General features: G+C 40.2%; 2 protein-coding genes across 3 annotated transcripts in view; one reads left to right on the top strand and one right to left on the bottom strand.

Moving 5' to 3' along the window:
• Positions 1 to 2,404: 2,404 nt before the first annotated feature.
• met (MET proto-oncogene, receptor tyrosine kinase) overlaps positions 2,405 to 25,173 on the bottom strand; it is a 70,443-nt gene continuing 47,674 nt past the window's right edge. The window contains exons 12-21 of one of the 2 annotated variants that reach the window (XM_086299579.1): positions 23,508 to 23,657; positions 18,571 to 18,724; positions 17,914 to 18,048; positions 16,615 to 16,893; positions 14,030 to 14,110; positions 8,468 to 8,649; positions 8,241 to 8,350; positions 7,807 to 7,972; positions 7,582 to 7,718; positions 2,406 to 5,899 (exon numbers count right to left, since the gene is read on the bottom strand). In XM_086299579.1, coding sequence (XP_086155705.1) covers positions 5,620 to 5,899; positions 7,582 to 7,718; positions 7,807 to 7,972; positions 8,241 to 8,350; positions 8,468 to 8,649; positions 14,030 to 14,110; positions 16,615 to 16,893; positions 17,914 to 18,048; positions 18,571 to 18,724; positions 23,508 to 23,657 — 1,674 coding nt within the window. In that variant the 3' untranslated portion in view covers positions 2,406 to 5,619. Of the gene's footprint in view, positions 5,900 to 7,581; positions 7,719 to 7,806; positions 7,973 to 8,240; positions 8,351 to 8,467; positions 8,650 to 14,029; positions 14,111 to 16,614; positions 16,894 to 17,913; positions 18,049 to 18,570; positions 18,725 to 23,507; positions 23,658 to 25,173 lie in introns of both variants that reach the window. The other variant, XM_086299580.1, reaches the window with a different exon arrangement.
• Positions 9,908 to 11,569, top strand: LOC147325195 (uncharacterized). The gene has a single exon (XM_086302315.1). It carries the CDS (start codon positions 9,908 to 9,910, stop codon positions 11,291 to 11,293), a length of 1,386 nt encoding a protein of 461 aa, XP_086158441.1. The 3' UTR covers positions 11,294 to 11,569.

Raw genomic sequence — 25,173 nt, 5'->3', positions numbered from 1 at the left:
GACATGAATGAGTTGAAGGGAAGTAATGAACTGTTTTGCCAGGGGGCCAGGTAGGGCATTAACAGGGAAAGGGGGGCACAAAGAAATACTTTCTTATTCTCATTTAAAATCTCTCACTTTTAATAAATAATTATCTGAAGCTTACAACCAAAGTTTTTATCTGACGTAAAATGTGTAGAAATCATACATATAACATCGAAGCAGCTGGAATCCACAGCTGTGCGTGTTCATGGAGCTGCATTTTCACCTGCTGGACATCACTACCTGACAAGTTTAACTGGCTTCAGAACATTGCAGAGGCATTATTGACAGTATTTGGCTCTACATGTCTGTGTGAGCAGATTTTCTCTCACATGAGTGTCCTCAGGTAACCGTCTGAATGCTGGACACACAGAGACCTGTGTCTCTGAGTGGGAGACCAGAGATCAGAGTGTATTAACAAACATGCCATATGGACCCAGTTTATTTTTCTTATCATTGTTGTGAGGAGACCATAAATAGCATTCATATTTTCTGTTGTACAGTTCATTTGCTGTTATGGAGTCTTTGTTATGGATAAAAAGTGTCTTTTTTTGTTGCAAAACAGCTGATAACTATTCGCTGATAGCTGCCAACATCTGCGAACAAATATAATTCTATAAAGTGGTCCTATATAGTGTGTAACTGTTAATATAGAGCGTTATTAAATGTATTGCTAATGCAATCATATGGCACATTGACTTCTGAGGAAATTTTAAATGGCACTCGCCATCAGAAAGGTTGCCGACCCCTGGGCTAGATAAAGAAAAACCCAAAACTTTACAACATGTAAGCTGTTAAGCAAACGTAGGTCCTGCTGTTTCTGTATAATTGATAGATGGTCATAATAATACTATTAAATCAGTGATTTAAGCTATAATCTTATCCCCGATTTCAACAAACATGAAATGCATAAACACACAATAGGACTAAACTGCTTACTAGGTAAAAATCCACAGTGGCATATTACAACAGATTGTGTGACTCATCTTACTAAAGAAAAACTTTAAACCACACCTTCTACCTTGTTGCTGTAGGCCTTAAAAAGTCGCACATATTACTTTCAACAAGTACGTTTGTTTGAAACAAATTAATCAAAGTTTCACCATCAAGCCCACACAGTGTCACTGAGTGCATTCAGTGCAGTAAAGACCCTGAAGGCCACGGCACCTTAATGTATCTTGCAAAGATGAAGGAATGCTTTTCTTTTGTTTTTCTTCACACTGTAACACATTGTGTTTGTGCGCGTGGGCCACCATGTTCTTATTCATTTACACCGTTGCATCCTAGCATTTTCAATGCAGCATTATAAATACTGTAGTCACAATATTGCATATATACAATAAAAAGTTAATGTTTTGTAAGAAAAATACGCTTTTTTTTTTTTTGCAAAAGAAAATGGTTAGGTTTGATCAATAACATAATTTTTGGGGCACAAGTAGTATTTTCAAATGACATTTGCAAAGGTATCTAAAGACATCCCAAAAAGTTGGTTCTGTTCATCTGGAGGTAACGTTTTTAGTTGGAGAAAACGTGTCACCACTCATCCAAGTCACTTCTGTCTTAGCAGCCTGCAGGTTTCTCCACCCTTATAAACAGTACATTTGCTCAATGACTGAAACAAGCACCACTAGTGAACACTGAGCTGTGAGGTCAGTTCCTTGATCTGAACACAGTTTAGATCAACACAGTTAATGGCAGCAGCTTCACACAGTCATCAACCACATGTACAAGAAATTCAATAATATATATGAAAAAAAACGAACAATAATCATGAAATGCATATCCATTCATTCTGACTTTGACCTCAGAGGCTAGTATAGTATAGTTTATTTTGCATCTGCAGAGATTTATGGATTCTAATATGAATACAAACATTAATTAAGAACTTGTCTGATTCATTGGAATCAGAAATGGTAAAATACAGCTGAAAACCCTTTTCAGTCCAAACCTTGTTCACCTAATCACACACTTACCCACAAATAGTTTGACACGCAGTCTGTAGTAGCCAAGCTTTGAACCGCTAACCTTTACCTTTTCAGTCATTTCCACCCCACAACTTAAAAGTGACAGTTAACAGTAAAAACCAAGAAAATGTTGCTTAAGTCAGCACACAATTCACAGTAAAAGAATACAGATTAGATCGAATTTACTTTTGTCAAACACCAGCAACAACCTTTTCATCTCTTGAAGATGCTCCTGAAGAGGTTTGTGGCTCTTGGACTGAGACTATTTGCTGTGTAATGGCACAAAACTACCCAGTCCTGAAAGTCAAGCTGTCACCTCAGTTAGACAGAGAGAGAAGGGGGAAAGTCTAGACTAGGTATATAAAATGAGTGAAAGAAAAGAGGGAAGCTAGAGTTGAGGGGTCAGAGGTCACCTACAGGCAGTGGAAACAAAAAAGGGTGAATGTCAGAACAAAGGCAGTAATTGAAGGCAGGCACTGTATCACTCTCACACAGTTTGAGAACAACTATTCTGTCTGTGCCTAACTAAGGATCATTTAAAAAAACAAAACAAAACTTCAAACAGGTTTTCTCAAATATGCGTACAGTGTGTGATTTCACCAACAATACCTTTATTGTTCATTGTGGAAGCATTTTTGACTCAGTAGCAGCTGCATGTTGGCTACATATGGAAAGCATGATGCAGCAGTACCCTGCGTAGTAATTACAGTTCTCTGTGGTTGTTTTATGTTCACCTCAAAGGACGGTTTGTTCAGTAAAAAAAAAAAAAAGCATGGCCAACTCAACGGTAAGCAAAGGACGTAAAGAAGAGTAAATGAATTCTGATAATATAGCTTTATTACACTGACAGAATTCAACTGACATTACATAGGAACATGTACCTTCAGGATTTTTTGTATAGACGAATTCATACACACACACACACACACACACACACACACACGCACGCACGCACACACAGAACAGACAGTGTTAAAAACAAACAAAGCATCAGAAAATCACATGATCTAAGAGACAGCAGTCTTTGAGTTTTGTGAGGCGGCTCCAGTTTGTACAACATTCTATATCGTTTTCAAGATGATTTACCAGCAATGAAGCTAAACGAGCATCCACACAGACCCACAACGAATCCACACGTCTCTGTCTGTATTTACCTAACGGCAGTGGTTCATATACAAGTGGTTTTAATCATTGTTTGTGGCATGATTCACTCACCCCTGGTCACCCCAGCGAAGAAGAGGCTCATCATCAATACAAAAATATAGTACAGCAATTTTCTTGTCATAGCAAACATTCATAACTGTCCATTAATGGCCCAATCATATCAGCGGCCATTCAGATTTTTTTTTTTAAACAACAACGTACAAGCAAAAAACAAAAATCTGCTACATATAGCAATGTTAAAATGGACACTGACCACATGAGTGAAGTTTTAGCCCATTGGTGACAAATTACTCGAATTGAGAGCTAACCAATTAAAAAAATCAAACTGCTGCATTTCTGACAATCTGGTTTTCTTTTTTCAGGAAACCATTTAATTCCATTAATTTCAGCACACCGTATAATTCAAATTCAAGTTGTATATTCCAGTATAACACAAAAAGAAGTCATTTCTTGTTATATAATGGTCATCACAAATGTCACCACTTGGATTTAGGGACTTGAGTAAATTACAATGGCAAATTGATGCAGCAATACGTTTTTATACATTTGACTAACTGGCACATTCAAACAGAACAGAACATTTAAAATAGTGTTAGCCCAGCCTCTGTCCAGGCTGTACCCTGCCTCTTGCTCTAGCTGGGAGAGAAGCTTTGAGGCAGGTACCAATGTTCAATGCTTCTGTTCATATATATATACAGTATACTCAGAAATGCAACCTAAAGATATAATACTGGGGCTGTTGTTGTTGTTGTGTATTCCACAAACACAACTTGCACAGAGACAAAACCCGACCATTTCTTGAGCTGCGATGCTACTCTGCTACATATCCTGCACAGTGTGGTGAGAGAACTGCATCTCCGAACCCATGCTCTCCAGAATAAACAGAAAGAAAAGGATGAAAATTTTCTACAATTCTTCAAGTATCTTGTTCTTGCATTACAGACTGTAAAAAAACAAAACAAAACAAAAAACCAATTTATACTGGGTTCTACACAGCAATACCAATATGTTGGTAATAAGCTAATATTAGCTTATAACATCGGTCCAGCATCATATTGGTCTGACTCTAATTTTTAGATTGTGCTGAAATGAATAGAAGTAAATGGAATGAAATATCAAACCCTATCACATGCTTCTCAGAAAGTCTAAATTGTACATCATTTGTAGTCAAGAGGCAACAGATTTTTTCAAATACACGGGTAGGGTTGTTAAACATCAAAACAGAGCGATCATAAAAGAATATACAGCGGTCAGTTACAGTCAGATAAAATGACAGTCCTGTTTTGAGGCCAGACAAACACAGGGACTCTTTGAAGTGCGATAACTTGAGATTCTTCAGAGCACAACAAAAAATTTAAAAGTTATTCAAGGCATCAAAATATGAGCTTTGATTGAATGAATTAAATGTGAGATAAAAAACCTTGTGGCTGCGAACCCGTTTTATCAGCTACACTGTACACAGTTTTTCTGTCAATAAAATGCAAGCCGTACGAAACAGATGCTCGACATACAGTAAGCAACAACAACAAAACTCCCTGGACTTGCACGGTTCTCATTTATTACTCTTACTTCCAAGAAAACATCAAAGTGAGCTGCATTTTTATTTATTCATTTTTTGATATATAAGTTTCAAGTTGAAAAAAAAAAGGCTTTTATTTCACCACCAGAAACATCTGGGGATTCCCCACAGGTGAAACACATTTCTGAAAGGGGAATTTTTACCCATCAGAAAGCTAGTGGTCCAAAGACAATTACACAAATAAAGCATCCAGTGATCTGCACACAGGCAGCAAAATTTGTACACATCCCACTGTACACTTACACACTGCCACTAACCTCCAGTATGCCTCAGTTTACACACCCGAGGCAGAAAACCCATCAGAGCACAGGCTAGATTGTCTCTCAGGTAACATGAAGTCATGTTTACGGTTTGTGGAGGTGTGACTTTTATATATAACATGACTACGTGGCCATTTGTCACTCATTCACATTACAGATGCAGTAAAGGTCTGAGCCACATCCACTCATTGAAGCACATGCCACCCACAGAGGAGTAGAAAGCTACCCTGGTTTGTGTGTGGGTGCATCAGTCACTGAGATGTGCTTCTTCGATGGCCGTTTTGTCTACCGGAAATCTCCAAGGAGGCATTGTAGTTGTCTTGTACACGATGGAGGACGTTTGACCTCTTGCTCCTCTGGGTCAATGAAAGGTCAGAAAAGATTGACAAAAGTTGAAAAGGTCAGCCCTAAAGTTCTTGGAGACCACTGTCATTTGGTGACGCTTGAGAAGGTCAAAGGGCCACAATCAATGCACAGTGAGTGAAAGGTCTGTTTTCCCTCAGCATGCAGTGTCCAGTGTTTGGCAAATACATACAGTAGTTCTCAAACAGAGTCTTCATCACCTCACCTTTTCTTCCTTGCTTCATCCCTCCTTCCGAGTCTCATCCATCATCCGCTCCCTTTTCCCTTTTCAGGTGCAGCAGTCTTGGGCCACCTGACAGAAGAGTGGGGAGCGGGATGGCAGGGAAGTGGATGTTGAAGGCTCAGAGGAGGATGAGGAGGAGGAAACGGTGGAGGAGAGGAGGGAGGGGTAGGGGCTCATCTTGTCTATGTTGACGTACGTGGTGTTGAGCAGGACGTAGTGCTCGCCGCTGAAACTGGAGAAGATGGCAGAGATGCGGGAAACCAGCTCAGAGAATGAGGGCCGTCGTTCAGGCTTTGGGTGCCAACACTCGATCATGACCGTGTAGCTAAAAGCAGAGAAGAGAGACATTAAATCATGATGAAGGCAGGACATTACCATGTGGTTACACCTGTACACTGTACAGTGATTTGGCAAAATGTTTGAAATGTCAAAAGCTAGCATCTGAGATGTAGAGTGTAAAGACTTAAAAGCTGCTGTATTGATGTGGGTATATTATATGTAATTGCTCCTCTCTAAGAAGTCTTTGTTTATGTGGCTTCTGAAATAACTTGCACAGCAGTAGAGCCTGACTGATTCAGGATTTCTAGGGTGAAAAGAAATCTATGTATGTATGTTTGTTATATGTATCAGCTATGTGATGGACAAGATATCAAAACAGCCCACAGGACCTTTCTGATTGTTTTTATTTATACATATGTCTGTAAGAGGCCAAAATTCACTCATAATATCCGCCATGATATGATGTAATGGTTGGGCTCTACAAAAGAGGAAAATTAATTTACACTAATTGGAGACAAATGCTTACTTTACAAATTCTCTAAAGTTGTTTTATTTTATTTTTTTGAAGAAGTGCCAATTTAGAAAACCAGTGTATGAGGGCAGCCCAAAAAAATTGCGCAAACACAAACACTTAGTGATTGTTCTGTACCGAGTCTGATTGCTGTTTATTTATGTCCATTAGCGACGAGGCATTTCTTTCTACAAACACAAGAGGTGAATTCTTGGTCACGGGAAACGTGAACTGTGTAGCCCCTGCTACAAAAAAAGCATTAGAAGGTGTTTGTAATGTTTGATATTTCTGTAATATAAATAGATATTGTAAACACATCTTTTTGGGCGGACAAATCACGTGATCTGTTGTTATGTGGCCCAGCAAATAAGTGGTGGGCTCCCAGCAATCCTAGCAGTTTAGTCAGTTCTGGAGATCTTGAATGTGACTTTGGTTAAGTTATTGCATATTTTTTCTTGGTGTAATGACTTTATTTATTATATTGTAGCTCTAAAATATCCATTTTTATTATTTGCACCAAAGCAAAATAACCATAAAACCCCCCAAAACAATTTAATGTTAAGACTTCAGGAACTAACACCTCCTTATTAACGAGTCTGCCATAATCTGGGACCCAAAACATCCTGTGAACACTCGTGGATGAAACATTGCACAAATATTTGCAGATGTGCATCATCTCCTGACGTCTGTTTAATTTATAGCTTGGGAAATTTGGGCCTCTGCCTCCTCACCTGAACACTCCCATTCCCCTCTAACGTCCACACACACTATGCACCTTATGATGTTATCTGGGATGTATGAGATCATTCTTGGCATTTGCTTCACAGGCCAGAGTTTAATGGATAAGAGCAAGTGTTAAGTGAGCTTTGCTGAAAATGACTGAGTTTTAAAAAAAAAAAAAAAGGATTTTCTTTTGTTATTTTAAGAGTTTCAGGTAAGTTTGCTTGAAACAGTCTAAACAGTCCTGGTTTGACAAGTGATTGGCAGCAGTTCCAATGTGAACTGTTCCAAAGAAAACTGGAAAAACTCGACTGTGTCAAGAGAAAAGGTTTTCTTAACACTTCCAGTAACTCTTTCACTAATGGGTCAGCACTTCACATACCACAGCAACAAGTGCTCAGCAATCAGAATCAAGAAGCCTTTAGAAAAGAAATGTTGTACTCGCACTGGTTTTCCATTTAAATTAACTTCTGCATACTGTATGTGCGCACACTCACAGGGCATCAGGGCAGAACTCGGGCTGCAGCAGCCTCCTCCCCTGCAGGAGGAACACCGTGATGTCGAAGGAGTTCACATCAGAATACGGCGGAGCTCCGCGGGTCATGAGTTCCCATAGCAATACGCCAAAAGACCACTACATGGAGAGAGTTTCATTGTTATCCCTTTAATGACATACTTGTTGTTCTGATGTAAACAGTTAAACACTGCTAAAAAGTCCTCACCACGTCTGATTTGGTGGTAAACTTGTGCGTCTGCAGACTCTCCAGAGCCATCCATTTAACGGGCAGCTTGACTCCACTCTTGTTGTGAACGCTGTAATACTCTTTGTCATAAACATCTCTGGCCAGGCCGAAGTCTGCCACCTTTACTGTGTAGCTCTCATCCAGCCTGTCGGGGAAAACACGAAATGCCTTTTTTACTTCATTTTAACAATAACTGAAATAATTAACTTATTACTATACTAATTATAGTATTATAGTACTATTTTCTTTGACTATTTTCTACTTGCCATTGTTATAAGGTACTTATTCTACTCTTTATTGCTCTCTTGATTCTGTCTCTTCCCACCTGTATTTACTTCTATTTTCTGCTGTGTTGTGCCTTTTTATATTTAAAACACCATCACTTGATGCTAAATGAGTAAATGCCAGCTCACATGCAGTTCCTGGCAGCCAGGTCTCGGTGGACAAACTTCTTGCTGGCCAGATACTCCATCCCTCTGGCCACCTGCAGCCCAAAGCCCATCAGGTCCTTAACTGTTGGGTTCTGGAAGAATCAATTACAGTCACCTTGTTGCACATCATCAAACTTGTGAAATGTGTCTTGAAATGAACTAAAGTTCTGGTGCAGAAATTTGCAACATGCTTATATGTGGGCCCTTACATGTCCCTCATCACGGATGAAGTTGCGCAGGTCGCCGTGTTTCATATACGGAAGAACCACCAGGGGTGAGCCCTCTGGCGGAAGGCAGATACCCAACAGGGAGAGAACGTTGGGGTGGCTGAAGTCCTTCATGATGATCCCCTCCTTCAGGAACTGAGACACCTCTTCCAAGTCTGTGATGCCTGATAAGAAAAAAACAAGTTGACATCATTTTCATGTTAGCTTAGTTAGTTTTTGACTTTTATCATGAAACATTTCTAAAATTCCCCCCGTAAAGTCAAAATAAAATACAGTTAAAGGGGACCTATTGTGGTTTTCTTTTTTAAATTATGAATGGGTCATTCTTACTATTCGGTGCCATTTGAGTCCTAATGACATAATATGGTATATTTAGTGTAAAACTTGTCTAATGCTTATTTCTAAACCATTTTCTTGTATGTTTAACCCCCCTCTACCATAGAACACATTGATATATACACAGGATAAATACATTAAAAGTAAATTACTTTTATTTTAGCACAAGTCACTAAAGTACTATGTCCCCAGTCATGCTTGCTCGACTTCAGTTACAAATATAACTTAAAAAAAAAAAATCTAGATTTTTCATCATTTCTGGATTGGCTTATTTCTAATGTTCCTCATCAAATGTTCTTTTTTATTATTAATGCATGTTTAATACTTAAAATCTTTAAAAAATGTTGTGTCCCTGAATCAACTGTCACCCCTGTTACTCTGATAAGAATTCCATAGAACACATCACCTGATTATTCTTTTAGTCACATGACACTCCCGGATGTAACATATTTTGGAGGGAAAACTTTCAAGAAGAAGACGAGTAAGTACCACTCTTTAATCAACCCTTTTTTCAATGTTTTAGCAAGATTTTGTAATGTGGCAAAGCATAACACGTCCAACCTGTTACGCTTATTAATAGTGGAAACAATTTTTTTTTTGTAATTTTTATAATATGGCTAATAAACATGTTAAAAATGGTTCTTAGTGGTCACCATGTACTAGCTTGTTGTTCATCATACTAGTAGTAATGGCTAAGTTTAGCATAAAATCTCCCCCCTGTTACCGTCACCCCTGTTATTGCTATGCACTATAACAGGGGGGACACATGGTAACAGGGGGGACGTAAGATGATAGAAGTTTAGTTTTTGGGTTGATTGCAAGCAGAAAATAAAGGCCTTCTTCTTAAGAGATGACGTCAGTCGGATGACAACAGGACGAAAGCAAACTGTAACTCAAAAGAAAATAAAAAAACAGAAACGTTTGCTAACTGATTCACTGAAGAATCTGCACCATAAGTTTCTTTCAGAAACTGAGCATCAGGTCTCATATTCTTGTTTCTGCACCTTAAGACCATTTTGGGTTGTGGTGCCCACAGAAGCTAATCGTGAAACCTGTCAGTGCAGGACACATGAGAACTTACAGTTCATGGCCAATGCCCTGTACGTCCAAGGTCTGTCAGCAACAAAACACATTGAAGACATGGTAGATGCAACAATGTGTGATGCTAAATCCAAAGTCTGTGCATACGGTGAGTGCAAAGACTGTTTCAGTACAACACACACACTCTTGAGACCTCCTAACAGCACAGAGATAGCCTTTACCAAGTGGTCTCTAGAAGAGAATGAAAAATTAAATGATGGAGAGGTATCTGGTAAAAAGTCAACAATTACAGTGAAGACAACTGTCATGACAACAGAGGATGCACTTGCAGGGGAATTTCATGACGGACTACTCTTTAATATCCGATGGCAGTATAGGGCCTACAGACAACTGAGAGAAAATTTGAGAAACGATGAATGTCTGCTACATGTAGATTTTAGTGAGAACTACTCCTGTAAGTATTCTCAAGAAGTACAAGCAGTCCACTTCGGAGGGTCACACCAGCAGGCAACCCTACATACTGGAGTACTGTACACTGCAGCTGAACAGTCACCAGTAACATTCTGCTCTATCTCACCTTCCAGGCGGCATGATCCCCCTGCGATATGGGCCCATCTTGACCCTGTGTTAGACATGATCAGAGAAAGATACCCTCTTATCAAACACCTCCATGTCTTCAGCGATGGTCCAGCTACACAATACAAACAAAAGGGCAACTTTTACCTGCTCTCAAAAGAGCCATTCAAAAAAGGGTTCAAAAACATCAGCTGGAACTTTTTTGAGGCCAGCCATGGAAAGGGGGCTCCAGATGGTATTGGAGCCACCCTTAAAAGGTCAGCTGACACAATTGTCCGCCATGGAGGAGATATCCCCAACGCAGAAGCTATGTTTCACAAGCTGAGAGACATGGGCACTTCAGTGGAACTTTTTTTTGTGGGAGAAGATGATGTTGAGAGGAAAGTAAAAGAAATTATTGATGGACCGACACTTGTGCCTGTCAAAGGAACCATGAAAATCCACCAAGTACTCAGTTTCTCTCCAGGAACAATAAAATACAGGGACATAACCTGCCTTTGCCAGGCAGACAAAGGTGTACTGGACTGTGAATGCTATGGCCTGAAGGAGATAAGCCTTAGTCAAGAGGCAAGTCCACATTGCACTGAGGGACCAACCCGGCCTGAGAACATCACAAAAGATCATATTGGTCAGTGGTGCATTATCAACTACGATGGTGAACCCTACCCAGGAATCATTCTGGAGGTTGAAGAGGATGTTAAAGTGAAATGCATGCACAAGAACGGGACCAACAAGTTCCACTGGCCAAGTCCATGTGAGGACATAACCTGGTATAGGGATGACCAGGTTGTGTGTCTGATGAAAGAACCAACACCTTTGAATAAGAGGTCAGTTCAGCTGGAGAGGAAAGTGTAGGATTTCGTTGAAAAAAACTGGAGTTGCTGGTCTGTTGCATAGGTAAAATGTGTGAGAAAAATGTTCATTATGTTGGGTGTACAGTGAAAATTTGCTTGTTTAATGTGGACATGTATCTACCTGTGTTGGTTGGACGGGCATGGTGAAGGTGTTCAAAGTTTCTTTAAGGTGGTATTTTTTGTCACTGATGTTATGTCCACCCTGTTACCTCCTGTCCACCCTGTTTCTCCTCTGTCCACCCTGTTACCTGTGTGTTTCTTTTGTTAATTAAATCAAATCAACAAACTTAATGCATGTCTCTTTGGTTATTGGGAGGGAATGAATCAGCAAAATTAAGTTACTTAAAAATGGAGCCAATTTTTTTTTTATATTCCCTTTGAATCTAAAAACAATCTTTTGAAATTACACTGTGTCTTAAAACTGAACCTGTCTTCTTTCAATATAATGCTTGTTTAAAATACTTCCTTGAAATTTTCTTGCAGATTTTAAAAAGGGACATTGTAGCTTTTAGAAAATGTAAATATTACTATAACTGTGTATTCAAAACAGTTATTAATAGAAAATTGAATGTCCTGTAACAGGGTGGACATTTGGCACGTCATGGGTAAAGACTTTGATTTTAAAAAATATTATAATATAATATCCTTAGCTGGACCAATACATTTTTCTTATAGGTTGAAAATCCCTCTTTTAGATGAAATGTTAAAATAATTCAAAATTTTGTATTTTTTGATGAAGAGTGATCACACTGAAATGGCACCGAATAGTAGGAATGACCCGAATACAGCCGTTCATCCCCACCCATCTTATGATCAACCCTTCTGTTTGAACTGGGCAGCCAATGAGAAGAAAGTTGGCTTAAGGGGAGAGGAGCTAAAATAGCTTATTTCACACTAAAAACATGAATTTAGTTGCTGCATCAAGGCCCAGAATAAAATAAAAAGATTAAGGGGCTGAATTGGCCCTCTTTAAATGTTTTCTTTGTTTATGAACATTTGACATTTGGAAACTGGCAGGAATGATAATTGTATGATAAGGTGCAACTCTCCTGTCATGATATCAGTGGGAAGCCCTTCCTTAGATACCTTTGGGGAAAGAGAATGCTGATAGAAACCCATCTAAGAAAACACCCTCCCTGAAGATTCACCCCAGACTTGACCCATTCCCATTTGCCAATTGCATCCCTGCTTCTGGTGTCTTGCACTTTAGCCCTGCTGACTTTGCTATAATCTAGTTAGAAATGGAAGCTCTTTAGCCTTCAGCTGAGGTTAGACCCCAAAGGCAGAAAGAGAAGACATTTGATTTCAGTTTTGATTCTCAAGTTTTTCTGTGAGGAGAATGTCTCTATTACATAAACTACTCGTGCTTGTCATAAAACATATTTGCCATTCAACTAGATATCATAGTAACAGCTACATTAGGATAAAGGAATCAGTTTAAGCTACTGACTGCAACAAAATTGAATTGCACGTTCACTACAATTGTCCTACCACCGAAAATTATCCTACTACCTCTTATCCTACCATCCTTGTGGTTTGTGTCCCCCAGCAGCTGCACAGGTCCTTTCCCCATATTGTTCCTGCATCAATCTCCCTTGCTGCAACTGACAGGTTACACGATTAGCCGGGACCCTAATGCTGTCCTCACTATCGAATGCTCATTCATCACCATCATTTCAAGCCTGAAAAGGATTCAGGCTTCTGATGAGATGAGATCTTTAATGCCATTGGGAGCGCGGTGATATCATACAGTAAGTATGCAATATAATATAACTAGATGAATGATTGAATAACTGTAGCTGGATGCAAATCCGTTTTGACAACAACAGTGTCTTTAGTCTGTGTGTGCCGGGTGAAGGAGGGGTCATGATGCATTTTAACCAGGGAAGCCTCAGTTTGCACACACCTGACTCTTATTTATTAATTACATTTACTTGGAGTGAGATTTTCAGAGTGAGACACATGGTTATGCTCCTTGGAGCACTCCAATGGCATTTGTTTACATACTGTACATATTTTCTGAATTAGGCTCTTGAGGCCTAAATATTGGGTTAAAAGTCACAAAAGTGGTTGTCTTTTTACCTGGATAAAGCACTGTGGTAACTTTGAGTGAACCCATAAGCTGGTTGGGAGCAGGTTAAACTACTCTATCCAAACTCTGTGTCATATTGTCAGAGAGTGTATTAATTAGGTGATGCAGAAGATTGATCTGGAGTCCATCTGCTTCAAAATTTAACGTTGTGCATTCAGAGGTGTTCTTCTTGGTTGTAACGAGTGGTTATTTGAGTTACTGTTGCCTCAGCTTGAAGCAATCTGGCCATTCTTTTCTGACTTCTGACAACAAAATGACATTTTCCCCACCGCCCCATTGTTTCTTTTTTGGTTCATTCACTGAAAAGGTTGTGTAGTTGCTGATTACACATTTGCATTAATGAGCAGCAGAGGTATTCCCAATGAAGTGGTTTTGGTGTATATGTGTGTATTTGTATACAAGTTCATTGAAATGCAGGCACCTTATTCAAGCTTAAGGATAGCTGATAAAGAACATAGTAACGGTGAGGTGAGAAACAGTACCATTGGTTTAATAATTTAAAAAATGTGCAATTAAATATTTCACTTATCACTGTTGGAAAGAAAACACTATAGAAAGAAATAAAAAAACTGAAAGACCCTCCACCCGCCAAAAAACACCATAAAACCAAAGCTAACACATTGATGAAAAAAAACCTGTACTTACGGTTCAGGGACTTGACGGCACAGTGTAGCTTCTGCCCGTCTGGCTCAAGCAGCGTTCCGTGAAAAACACAGCCGAAATGGCCTGCAGGTTACAACACGACGTACAGCATTAGTCAGTCATCATCGGGGAAATGAAAACCTCGTGTTTAAACCTGTAAAGGACTAACAAATAGCACTTCTTTACCCCACACAAATGACAGTGATAAATGGGATGCAACACTTTCAGGTCCAGTGACAATAGGATCCAGCTGTGATGGAGGCCACACCATTAGTGGTAATAGATCTGTTACCACTGTGCCATAAAACAATGATTTAATCACAAACTTGGCTAGAAAACAGTTAAGAGTTTGTTAAGGTCATGCTTCTATAATGGGTTACTGGAACCCTTGAGGCCCAAGCTGACATAAAATTTGACGATCCTACTTTTCACCGTGACTCAGAAACATAACAAAAGCATGAAGGTGAAATTTGGCGGTCCATCAAAGCAAACTGAGACAAGCAGATTCCAATTGCTTGCGCGCGTGTCTGTGAATGTAATTTAGGTCAGATATTCTGCTTCATGGCTTGATGTACTCATAGATTCAGTCGGTAAACCGCAGTTTCTAAATCTTACCCATAAATGGACACCCCCCACCCCAACTAAATTAGCCACTTAGCATTCATCGATCAATGAATATCATGGTTTAAATAAGCCTTTGTCTCGAAAGAATGATTTTAGCCATGTGCACCCTTTTAATCGGCCTCACAGCAGTACCAGGAATAACAAACATGTCTGTCCTCTGCATACATACAAAAATGAAATTTTGGTGCAACAGCATCGAGGTGATTTGATTGATCCATGGAGAAAAAAAAAAGAAGAAATAGCCTCTCTCGTGTGTTTCACACTCGAAACAGCAAATTCACCATCACACTAAACCTTAGACCTCCAAGTAACTCAGTATTCATTAGTACCCCGTATAAGCTCATAACCAGTGCCAAACCCGCTTGAGTTATTATACATTTTATTGAATTATAACTCTGCTTTAAGACATGAAGGCCTGCCCCAGACGGGGAGGGGTGCAGGAATTAAATAAGCGCGGCGTGCTTCTATCACGTCCTTGCAGATGGCTGGTGTTGGATTACAACTCTCAACAATGGATCCTGGGAATACTAGCTGTGAACAAATCATCCTACGCCACTTTGAAAAACTCCAGCCACCAAATCCAGACTTCAGGGGATAATTCAGCCAAGGGGGCAGAGGGCTGTTGTGGGTGACACGGAGGGGTTTGGGTCTTTTTCTCCTCTTGAAACTGAATTTGATCTGCGACTGTGAGCCGCCTACTTAAATGTCACCATGTGAAGTGATTTTGTGTCTGCATGTCAGGGTTGCGGTTTGATAATGCAGGCAATTAAAACCTTTGTGGGTAACTTTAACTTTTGTATAGCTTAACATAAATCCTAAATATATTCTTGCGTTACAACAACCACAATCTTGAAAATTGCTCATAATTTTTTTTACAGTATTATTTCTCTATTTCAGAAAAACAGGTTTAAGTTACACATGTGTATAGAAATGTTGAGATTGGTGAATGCTAAATGGACTGTGATGTCTATACGCTGATGGAACATAAAGGTAAATAAACACATCTCAATAGAAGACAACCTTGAACCTTACTAAAAAAGTATACATAGATGCAATAGAGTGAATGTTTTATAACAGAGCTAATTGGAGAGTGGTGTAATGGTGCAGTGGTTAGCACTCTCACAGCAAAAGGCTTCTGTGTCTGGACCTAAAAGTAAAGTAAAGTAATGAAACGTAATGTAGAGCTGAGTATATATATAACATAATGGAACTTAGCTAAATGGAACATAGCCTATTGTAACGTACCGTGGCGTAATGTAATGTAGCATAACGTAACATAGCGTAGCATAATGGATGTAACATAACAAAATGTAAATCCAAAACTGTTCAGTTCTTGTTACGACTGACAAAAACAAGTCAATCTCCACAAACTTCCTGTTAAAAGAACCACATAATACAAATTTAGATTGTGTTACTTTGGCTGTGTTCATCTTGTATATATCTGGGTGTTAATTTGTGACAGACCACAAAGGCATAGCAAATGGATTGATTTTTATGCCTCGAGTCCAGATACTTTTTTATTTTCTCTATAAATGCAAACTGACACTGGACCAAGACTGCGAGATTATAAACACTGGCGCTGTTTTGAGGTCAATTTAATCACCCTTGTATTGTGTATATTATATATAGTGTGCACTATTTCATCAGAGTGCACAATTTAGGCATGCTGTACAACACTAACAACAGTTCATTTTGATTTCAGGTTAGTGCTTTTGGTGAGTACTTAATTATCACTGCATTTTTGAATGGTCACAATGATAATGGATGCTCATTTCCAGCTGCGGAAAACAGCTGAAATGAATCAATCTATCATTATTTTTCATCTATCATTATTTTTCCTTTCCTTGCATCAATGCAAGGAAAGGAACACATCCTTTATGTGTTCATTAAAAGATTTGACACAGCAGTTTGCACTAGATCTTCATACACAACAGTTTCTACACAATGAAATGTTTGCTTCTCACCTCTGCCGATGACCTGGTTGAGATGGAGAAGCAGCCGCTCCCTGGCGATCACCACGTGCTGCACTTCAGTCAGTAGGTCTGGGTGGAGGCAGGATGGGTCGATGTGGACCGGCGCCATTAGCAGGGGTGATACCAAATCGCCATCCATCCCCATTCCCATCCCCAGACCCATCCCTATCCCACCTCCTAAGGCACCCAGTCTGGGAGACAGCAGTTCCCCATTGCCCCCATAAATAGGAGGAGCTGCTCGGCATGTCTCGGGCCTGTCGGTGCCCTGATCTGGAGAAGCAAGGGACATGGTAGGGTCAGAGGTCAGTGACTGTATCAGCAGTGCCTCGAGATGTCAAATTGCAATATATGATCAGAGAAGGATGGCTATGAAGGCAGAAAGAAACTTAACACTGTAATTGAGGTCGACAGAGGAGGAAAAACAAAGGTTTTCTTCAATGATTATAGTAGAAGGAAAATGAATTCCAAACTACCCACATTTTATTTAAAAGCCAGAACAAAAAACAGCCAAACGGAGTGGACACAGCTGTTAAGCTCAGCTACTGATCCTACAACCAAACCTCCTCCTACAACCTGTCCCTGCGGGCAAGCTTTAGTTCATTAGTAAGTCTATCTTCTTAGATTTTAAGCCTTTCAAGTCACATTTTAGCAGCTGGAAAATAACTTTGACCATGACACTAAATATCATGATACAAGCCTCTCACAGCCTGAGGATGCAAACTGAGAGAACAAAAAACACAGTTTTAGAACCACAGTTTTGCCTGATGGTCAACAACTCTACAATCATCCACCAATTGTGTTGGCTGTGTGTTAGAAACAGGCCATGGTGACAGATTAATTTTAAGCAATTATCATTTTCTTAATGTGTTTGGAATGGTAATCTGTATCATGATAATACTTTTAAATTATTTGATTTTTATAGATAATAACTAACCAAATCAAATGCATTATCAAAGAATCAATCACAAACCAACAGAGAGATGACATAGCTCTTTAGAGCTCTTTAGTCTTTTTATTTCGGGAGATTTGACACAAATGGTTAATTACCTGTCTGTTTCTAGTGCTACAAAGAAAGCGTTTCTGCGGAGCAATAAAATGCTTCCTTGAAATGGACAAAAGTGCTTAATTCATCAAGGCAAGGGTTGTTAATTCACAGCATGTACAGTAAGGCATGCATGGCTAGCATTAGCGTTTAGCCCCACGGTGAGGGAAGCAGAGTAGATAGGAGGGAGAAAGGTGGAGTAGGAGAAGAGGTTGACAGGTGGGGAGGGGCTTATCTGGTTGACGTACCCTCCAGCAGGGTTGTTCTATAGTCGACTGACTCGTGGGAGACCATTTCGTTAGTGGGGCTGACACTCCTCGCGTTAGCCAGCCTGTCCAGATGCTGGATGTGACCCCGGCCATCATACCACACCTCAGACAGATCTAGAGACAAAGGGCAACGGGATGTAGAAAATGTAATGGAAAATTCAGTGGAATGGAAGGACGAGGAAGGACAGAAGGAGAGTAAAGATGGGTGTGTGGGGGTGGGTGGACAGGAGGGAGGTAGAGACGAATTACTGAGAAAGGCGAAGCATTTCCACCAGTGCGCCCCTCAGACAAACTTTTAAACGTCAAACCGACCAGGCAAAATGAAACCCAGCAGACACACATGCACACAGGTTAGAAGAAACACACTGAAGTTCATTTGCAATTATGTATTATATATGCAAATTATTAACACTTTTCTTAAATCATTGGTGAGCTGCTGCAATCTAATCAAACATTTTCAAGGAAAATGGCATTCTGGTCATTTAATAAACTGTCTGGATTTGTGAGTACATGTCATAATTAAAATAACATTTTGGAGCAGATAACATTAAAAATAATGGTGTTATGGTGATATCAAATGGCTCTAAGCCTCAAAACCCAGAGTGTCGTGGGCTCTGTGACCCTCTTTGGTCTTACCATCAATGTGTTTGTTCTTCTTCCACATCAGCAGCGATCCCAGCAGCAGCAACAGCAAGCTGACGCACACGCAGCCCACAACGAGGCCCGTGTAGTCCTGCTCCTGTGCCAGCGTCACCTTGCCAAGATGTCTGATGGAGTCTGCCTGACGCCACTGAAAATGGTTCATGGGATAAACAATATGATCAAACTGTCACTCACTAGAGGCCCCACTTTGTGCACTTTGTTTACTTTAAACAGTTTACACTTAATTAATTTAAAACTTTCTAATAAATATTACTTTCAGTATGACAATTAAAGTAGACATTTTTTCTCAAACAGTTACATGCTGGAAGAACGATGTAGCAGTGTTGGTGAGCAGCAGTGTTACCACTGTAAGTGTAATCGAGTTCCTGACATTTCAAATTGGAGACAGGGCTCATTATGCATAGTTTTTGTATGAATACAGCCTTTCTCACCATGTCTCAAGTTATCTTCCTGAAATAGCCTTGCAGCCCTTGCTCTATTGACAAATAGTTTTGCATTTATGTCATCATAAGAAGCAGGCATGTGTTTTCTCTTGTGTTGGCTCTGCTCTTTACTCTTTTGGGGTTTATTAACACACCTGACCATGAGGTTGACGAGCATTTTAAACGATAATTAAGTACCACTGGGTTGACTGATTTCCTGTACACGTTTTCACAGTTCTAGCAATTGCTTGAGGTAGCACCTCATTGTTCTGTGTTTCTACGACAAAGTGGGACCATTTAGGTCTTCGAAGGATGCTTTTACTGTATTTCTTAGTATAAAAGAAACGTTAAATGACCTGGGAGTGCTGTGATTACTTGAGCTGTAAGTGATACACTTCTTCAGAGTAACAACCTAACAAAAGATGAAAAAACTCATGACCTCTGCAGCCCAACACTGCTGGTGTGTGTGGACTGGAAACCACTGAAGGATCTGCTTCTAAATGTTAAACATGATCCCTCATCTTAAGCTTATTACAAATTAACTTTCCTACAGCTGCATAGGGTCATTTTTCTAATACTTATAGACTGCACTATGGTGTCTGTAGGAAGAAGCTTGAATAATAATGACTATCATAGCAGACATGATACATATGCAATGTCATGCATGCATATATGGCCATGCATGCCACAAAAGCTTTTAAAAACGTGAAGCTGGCACTCAGTCACTCACACACACACACACACACACACACACACACACACACACACACACACACACACAGATACACACTCTGTTGCCACAGTCTGCAGCCAGATTACATCAGTGATATTGCTTCTGCCATTATTAGGTTCTGTGGAAATGAGGTTTCCACTGCTGCTTGCTGCTGCAGATGGGATGATGTGTGTGTGTGTTTGTGAGTGTGCGTGCCTGTCTGTCTGTGTGTGTAAATGAGACTGTCTGGACATGTCTGAAGGTAGGGGATATATGAATGCGAATATGTGTAAGTGTGTGTGTATGTGTGCGTGTGTTGCTGTCTGAAGGCTTGTGGCGCTAAAGGATATTGGCTGACCCTCCCCTGAGATAAAAGCTTTCCTCTGAAGTCCAGTTCACAAGTCAACAGTGATGAGCTAGATAGCTTTCGGTCTGGAGGCGAGTGGATGTTATCTCTAAGGATGACATGAAGAGGTCTATAGCTCAGCAAATTATATTAGTTTGCATCACAAGAGCGGGCATTTCTAAATCTACTATGATGATTGAAGGGCTGTTGGCTACAACGAAAAACACTCAAATTCTGGAGAAACAAATAATTGAGTTGTACTTTCTAAAATCTGTCGAGTAAGAACCTTAATGTGCCATATGATCATGGTGTGATATATGTTACTTTTATATCGAACAACATCACTTTTACGACACTTTGCAGTGTTGCAGGTTCATTTTCCAGCTAAAAATAGAAACTAAATATCTGCAAAATAATTCTGGACAGATTGTGGTCAGGTGTATACTGCTTTCTTTAACAATCCTGCATGTCAGGATAAAAACCAAACCTTGAAGTCCAAAGAACTACATGAGAAATTGCAGTTGAAATTGAAGGACAACAGTCATCAGGCAGTTGCATAAAACTCTAATAGGACTGTTCATCATCCAGCCAATACCACCACTGTAATGAAGCATGGGGATAGTAGCATCATGCTATAGGTTGATTCTCAACAGCACAAGCAGGGAGACAGGTCAGACGTGAGGGAAGGATGAATGCGGCCAAATAAAGAGAGATCATACGACTTGAAACTGTGGCCATGACAACACTGGAGTACCTTATCCAGACTTATGCCACAGAACATTTGTTGAAAGACATGATGTGACAGACTGATAGAGTTCAAGTCCAAACACAGTTGTGCAAAGCCTGCAGACTTACCCAAGAACATGCCAAAGGAGCCTCAAAAATGTATCAATTAAGAATCTGATATTTAAAAATGCAACATTTTTAATATGACCAAAACTCAGTGAGCACACTGGAGTGTATAGTAGGAGCAGAAGTGACCTCAGTGCTGATGTATATTCAAGTGACAAGACAGCTGGTGTTTGAGGCTGTTCACTCAACACACTGTGTAAAAGACTCTTTCTGAGCTGTTTTTTATTAGGGACTGCATTAGAGCAGACTTATTGAAGTTTCCTGTAAATGATCTGGAACACTGAAGGAATGTAGCGTTTCCCATGAGTCCTCCCAGCAGACAATGGACTAATGGCAAAATGGTGTGGTTAAAGCCAACTGATGGCTTCTACAGCGATGCTAATTTTCATTTTATAATTTCTGTTATTACTGCTACTACTAATAAATAATAATAATGATAATAAATGATATAAAAACAACTTAAACCTGAGTTAATTGGTATTAAAACAAAATATAATGAAATGTAAATAAAATACTAATGGAAACAAAAAAAAAGCTGCACATAATCTCTCCATCTTTCATCAGAATATATTACTGCTCTGTGGCGAGTCACCCTCGTTTCCTTCAGAAGCAGGTGCTGTTATATGATATGATACCTTTTATTGCTGAAATTCCTCCTGTGAGCCCAATAATACAAACAGAGGGGAGCTTTCATAAAAATGCACCACAAGTGGTTTTATGGGCTTTTGTTGTATCAAATCTATTCACCTCAGAATAGCTTTTAGAATTGTTTCATCATCCTCGGGCATTTGTGCAGGTAGAATCAGGGTTATGACTAGGGATGGGTATTGTTTAGGTTTTATCCGATACCGGTGCCAAATCGGTACTTTTGAAACGGTGCCGGTGCTCAAACGGTGCTCAAACCGGTGCTTAAAGAATGGAGAACACAAAATTGGTCCAAAAACCTCTCATGTTCAGCTGTTTTTTGTAAAAAGATAACAATGTTAGCCTTTTCTGCAGCTATGGGGCATATATGGTATCACTCTTGGCTGGAAGCAGTGCTTAAACAATGGAAAAAAACACAAACTTTGTCCAAAAACCTCTCATGTTTAACTGTTTTCCACTTTTTCTTTGGTCATTTTAGCCTTTTTGGCCAGGGTGAAGGGAGTATCTGCCATCAAACAAGAAGACAGCCGCATGTAGCTATGATGATGTTTGCTAGTTCACCTTACATGCATTAATGTAATAACGTGGTTAGCCTACTCAACGTAAATTAGCTACTCACGCAGAGAAGAACGGCTGCTGCTGCCACCATCATCCGTCATCATTTCTGCTACACTGGCAGGGCTAGGGGCCAGGACTCTCCTCTTCGTGTTTTTGGGGGATGTTGCATAACAGGCAACCCACCCGCAGTAGATGTGCTCGGTGTGAGGTCTCGCAGCAAGCTATCAAATACGGCGCATTTCTCGGCTTTTAAAAAAAACGCTATGCGTCGCCAGGTGTTTCATCGGATTTGAGGTGTTACCTCCTTTGACAGTATCACAGTATCAGCTTAAAGCACTTGTTGCTGCTGAGTTTGCATATTTTGCTGTGAAGTACAGCCAGACTTTTGACCGCTTCGCCTTGGGCATTTTTAATCTGTAGCTCTGCTCTAACAGAACGCACGTACCTGGCCCCGCCTACTATCCTCGGAAACGTAAAATGATTGGCTAGAATCTAAAGTGTATCACAGCTCAGGAAAAAAAAGCACCGAAATAAAGCACCGAAATGTGCGCTGCTTTTCGGTCTGGTTACTACCGTTTATGTCAGAACCGACACCGGTACCCATCCCTAGTTATGACCAGTAAGTAGCTGGTTTGTTACAACCAACATACTTCTTTATCTCTGGCCAATATTTCACTGGATGAGTGAGACAGGTCACGGCACCGTGCATTGTCTTTAAGGAAATGAATACAGACTGAAACATTTAGCTTGCTATTACTAGCAAGGGGGGGTTATGTGTAAGTCTGGTGTGTGGATGCATGTTTGTGTTGAACTCAGTGAAAGAAAGGTTTTATTAACTGAGGTGTTAACTGACTGTTGGACACTTTGAGTGGAGGTATAGAGATGTGCTGCCAGTGTACTTATACATGGTGTGGTTTCTCTACTTTTCTGCACTTGTGTCTAAATTTTTAATTCTAGGATTTTTGTAGGTTCATCCATCCATCCATCCTCGAGCCTATCCCAGCTGTCATAGGGTGAGGGGCGAGGTACACCCTGGACAGATCGCCAGTCTGTCGCAGGGCTAACACACAACCATTCATGCTCACATTCACTCACGCATTCACACCTATGGGCAATTTGGATTAATCAATTAACCTATCCCCACAAACTGCATGTCTCGCATGCATGTTTTGTAGGTTTTAGGGACTAATGTGTAAGTGTTTATTTTTTGTTTTTTGACCATCGAAAAAACGAAAATCTGGCACATAGGGCTGGTAATAAACAGAATATAAATATCATTTTTATTGTTTTTATTCAAACTAAAACTTGATTCCATATTTGTGAAGCCATAACAACATCAGTCTCTTAGTGCCTGTGTAGTGCACATTTTTCTCACCTCCACCTGCAGCTCCTTGGCTGTGGCAACCTGTAGCTCAGTGGGTACGATGCACTGCAGAGTGTTTCCGACTAGAGTCAGACTCTCACAGCTGTGGTTGGAAACGGTGAGGACCTGACACTTCATTGCTTCCCTGTCCATCCGATCGCCCTGCAGTAGGGAGAACAAGGTTGGAAAGAGAGAAAAGAAGGATTAAGGAGGGAGCGAGAATAGGAAAAAGAAATGACATTTAAGATCAAAATTTTCCAAAGGTTGGTCAACTTGAAGATTGAAGTAGGACTCAACAACATTGCACCATACTTTAATACTAAGATAAAGGTTTACATATTTAATTAGCATTAATCAGTTCTAGTAACTTAATTTTACAGTTCTCTTGTGCAGTTGCAGAACTAATTCTCTTGCCTGGAGCCAAATTTCAGAGGCAAATTCATGGCTTTTTTTGAGGGCATACTGGAATTTGTAAGCAGAAGGCACCGAAACCAGAGGAAAGCATGCCAAAGCAAATGAGGTGCATCCTTCTTCTTCACAAAGTTAATGATGACTCATAGTGATTTAAACCAGTGAACACAAACTGGACATCTTATTGGAGCTGATGAGATTAAGACAGAGCAACTGTCTAGGGTTCTAGCTGCGTGAACCCTAGTGGGATGACAACAAACACCCCACTGAGATGTGACTCGAGGCACACGCAGCTGCTCACCACGTGAGTGTGAGTGCGTTTAACTGAGTTAGTGAGCATGTGCTCTTTGACGGAAAGCTGTGAGAAAATATTAGCGCTTAATTGGCTCTTCTGGCTCCACTCATTTCCTACTCTAGGATTCTGTTGTTCCTGCGTCTTCTCTGCTCGTTCTTGTGATTTCACATCTCTCTTCCCCTCTCCCTCTGGCTCACACACAGACATAAACACACTTGTTTGAGTGCAACAGAAGGCAATAAAGAGAATGATCACATTCCTTGCGTGACAGCTTGGGATTTTCCAATTTGATACAGAGTGGTAGCTCACACCTGTTCCTGCACTCACACACTTTCCCTCTTATGCAAACACACACACACACACACACACACACACACACACACACACACACACACACACACACACACACACACACACAGACACACACTTGCAATTACGTTGCTCACAAAGACAATACATGTTTATCCAAAACACTTCTAATGCTGTGTCTCCTCCCCATAGCGTGACTATATTATAGACACTGCAAAGAGGGGTTAAAGTTGTTAAAAACAACAGCACAGTACCATTCCCTCTAAATAAACTGTCGCAATGAAAATTAGAAGTGATCAGGATAGTGATAAGAGCCTGGCCACGAGCCAAAGCCAACAGCCCGGTTCCTTCACATGCTTCACACTAGTGCTGTCAGTCAAAGGTAAATATTCCTTTATTTGGCTGTTATTTGCAGCCATTTGAGGCTACAGTTATCAGATGGTGCTAAATGAGCCCAGCATCTGCCTCTTTCATTGAGGCCACTGTGAAGTAGGGTTATCAGATGGCGTTAAATGCGGTCTGTTTCAGTGCAATGACTGGTACCACCTCCCCGTGGGTAAAAATGGGAGGTTTGTCTGGGCTGAACGGGGGATATATGTTGGGGTGTTGGTGGATTTAGCATCAGGGGCAAGGTCATGTCTGGGAAAAAAGTGAAAGAAGAAG

The sequence above is a fragment of the Aulonocara sp. 'chitande type north' Nkhata Bay genome, linkage group LG7 (genome assembly GCF_057382095.1).
Source record: "Aulonocara sp. 'chitande type north' Nkhata Bay isolate Kocher_YH1m ecotype deep benthic linkage group LG7, A_spYH_male_GT1.1, whole genome shotgun sequence".
Classification (NCBI taxonomy): Eukaryota; Metazoa; Chordata; class Actinopteri; order Cichliformes; family Cichlidae; genus Aulonocara; species Aulonocara sp. 'chitande type north' Nkhata Bay.
The sequence above is the reverse complement of the archived record's forward strand: the minus strand, read 5'-3'. Positions and strand labels throughout refer to the sequence as shown.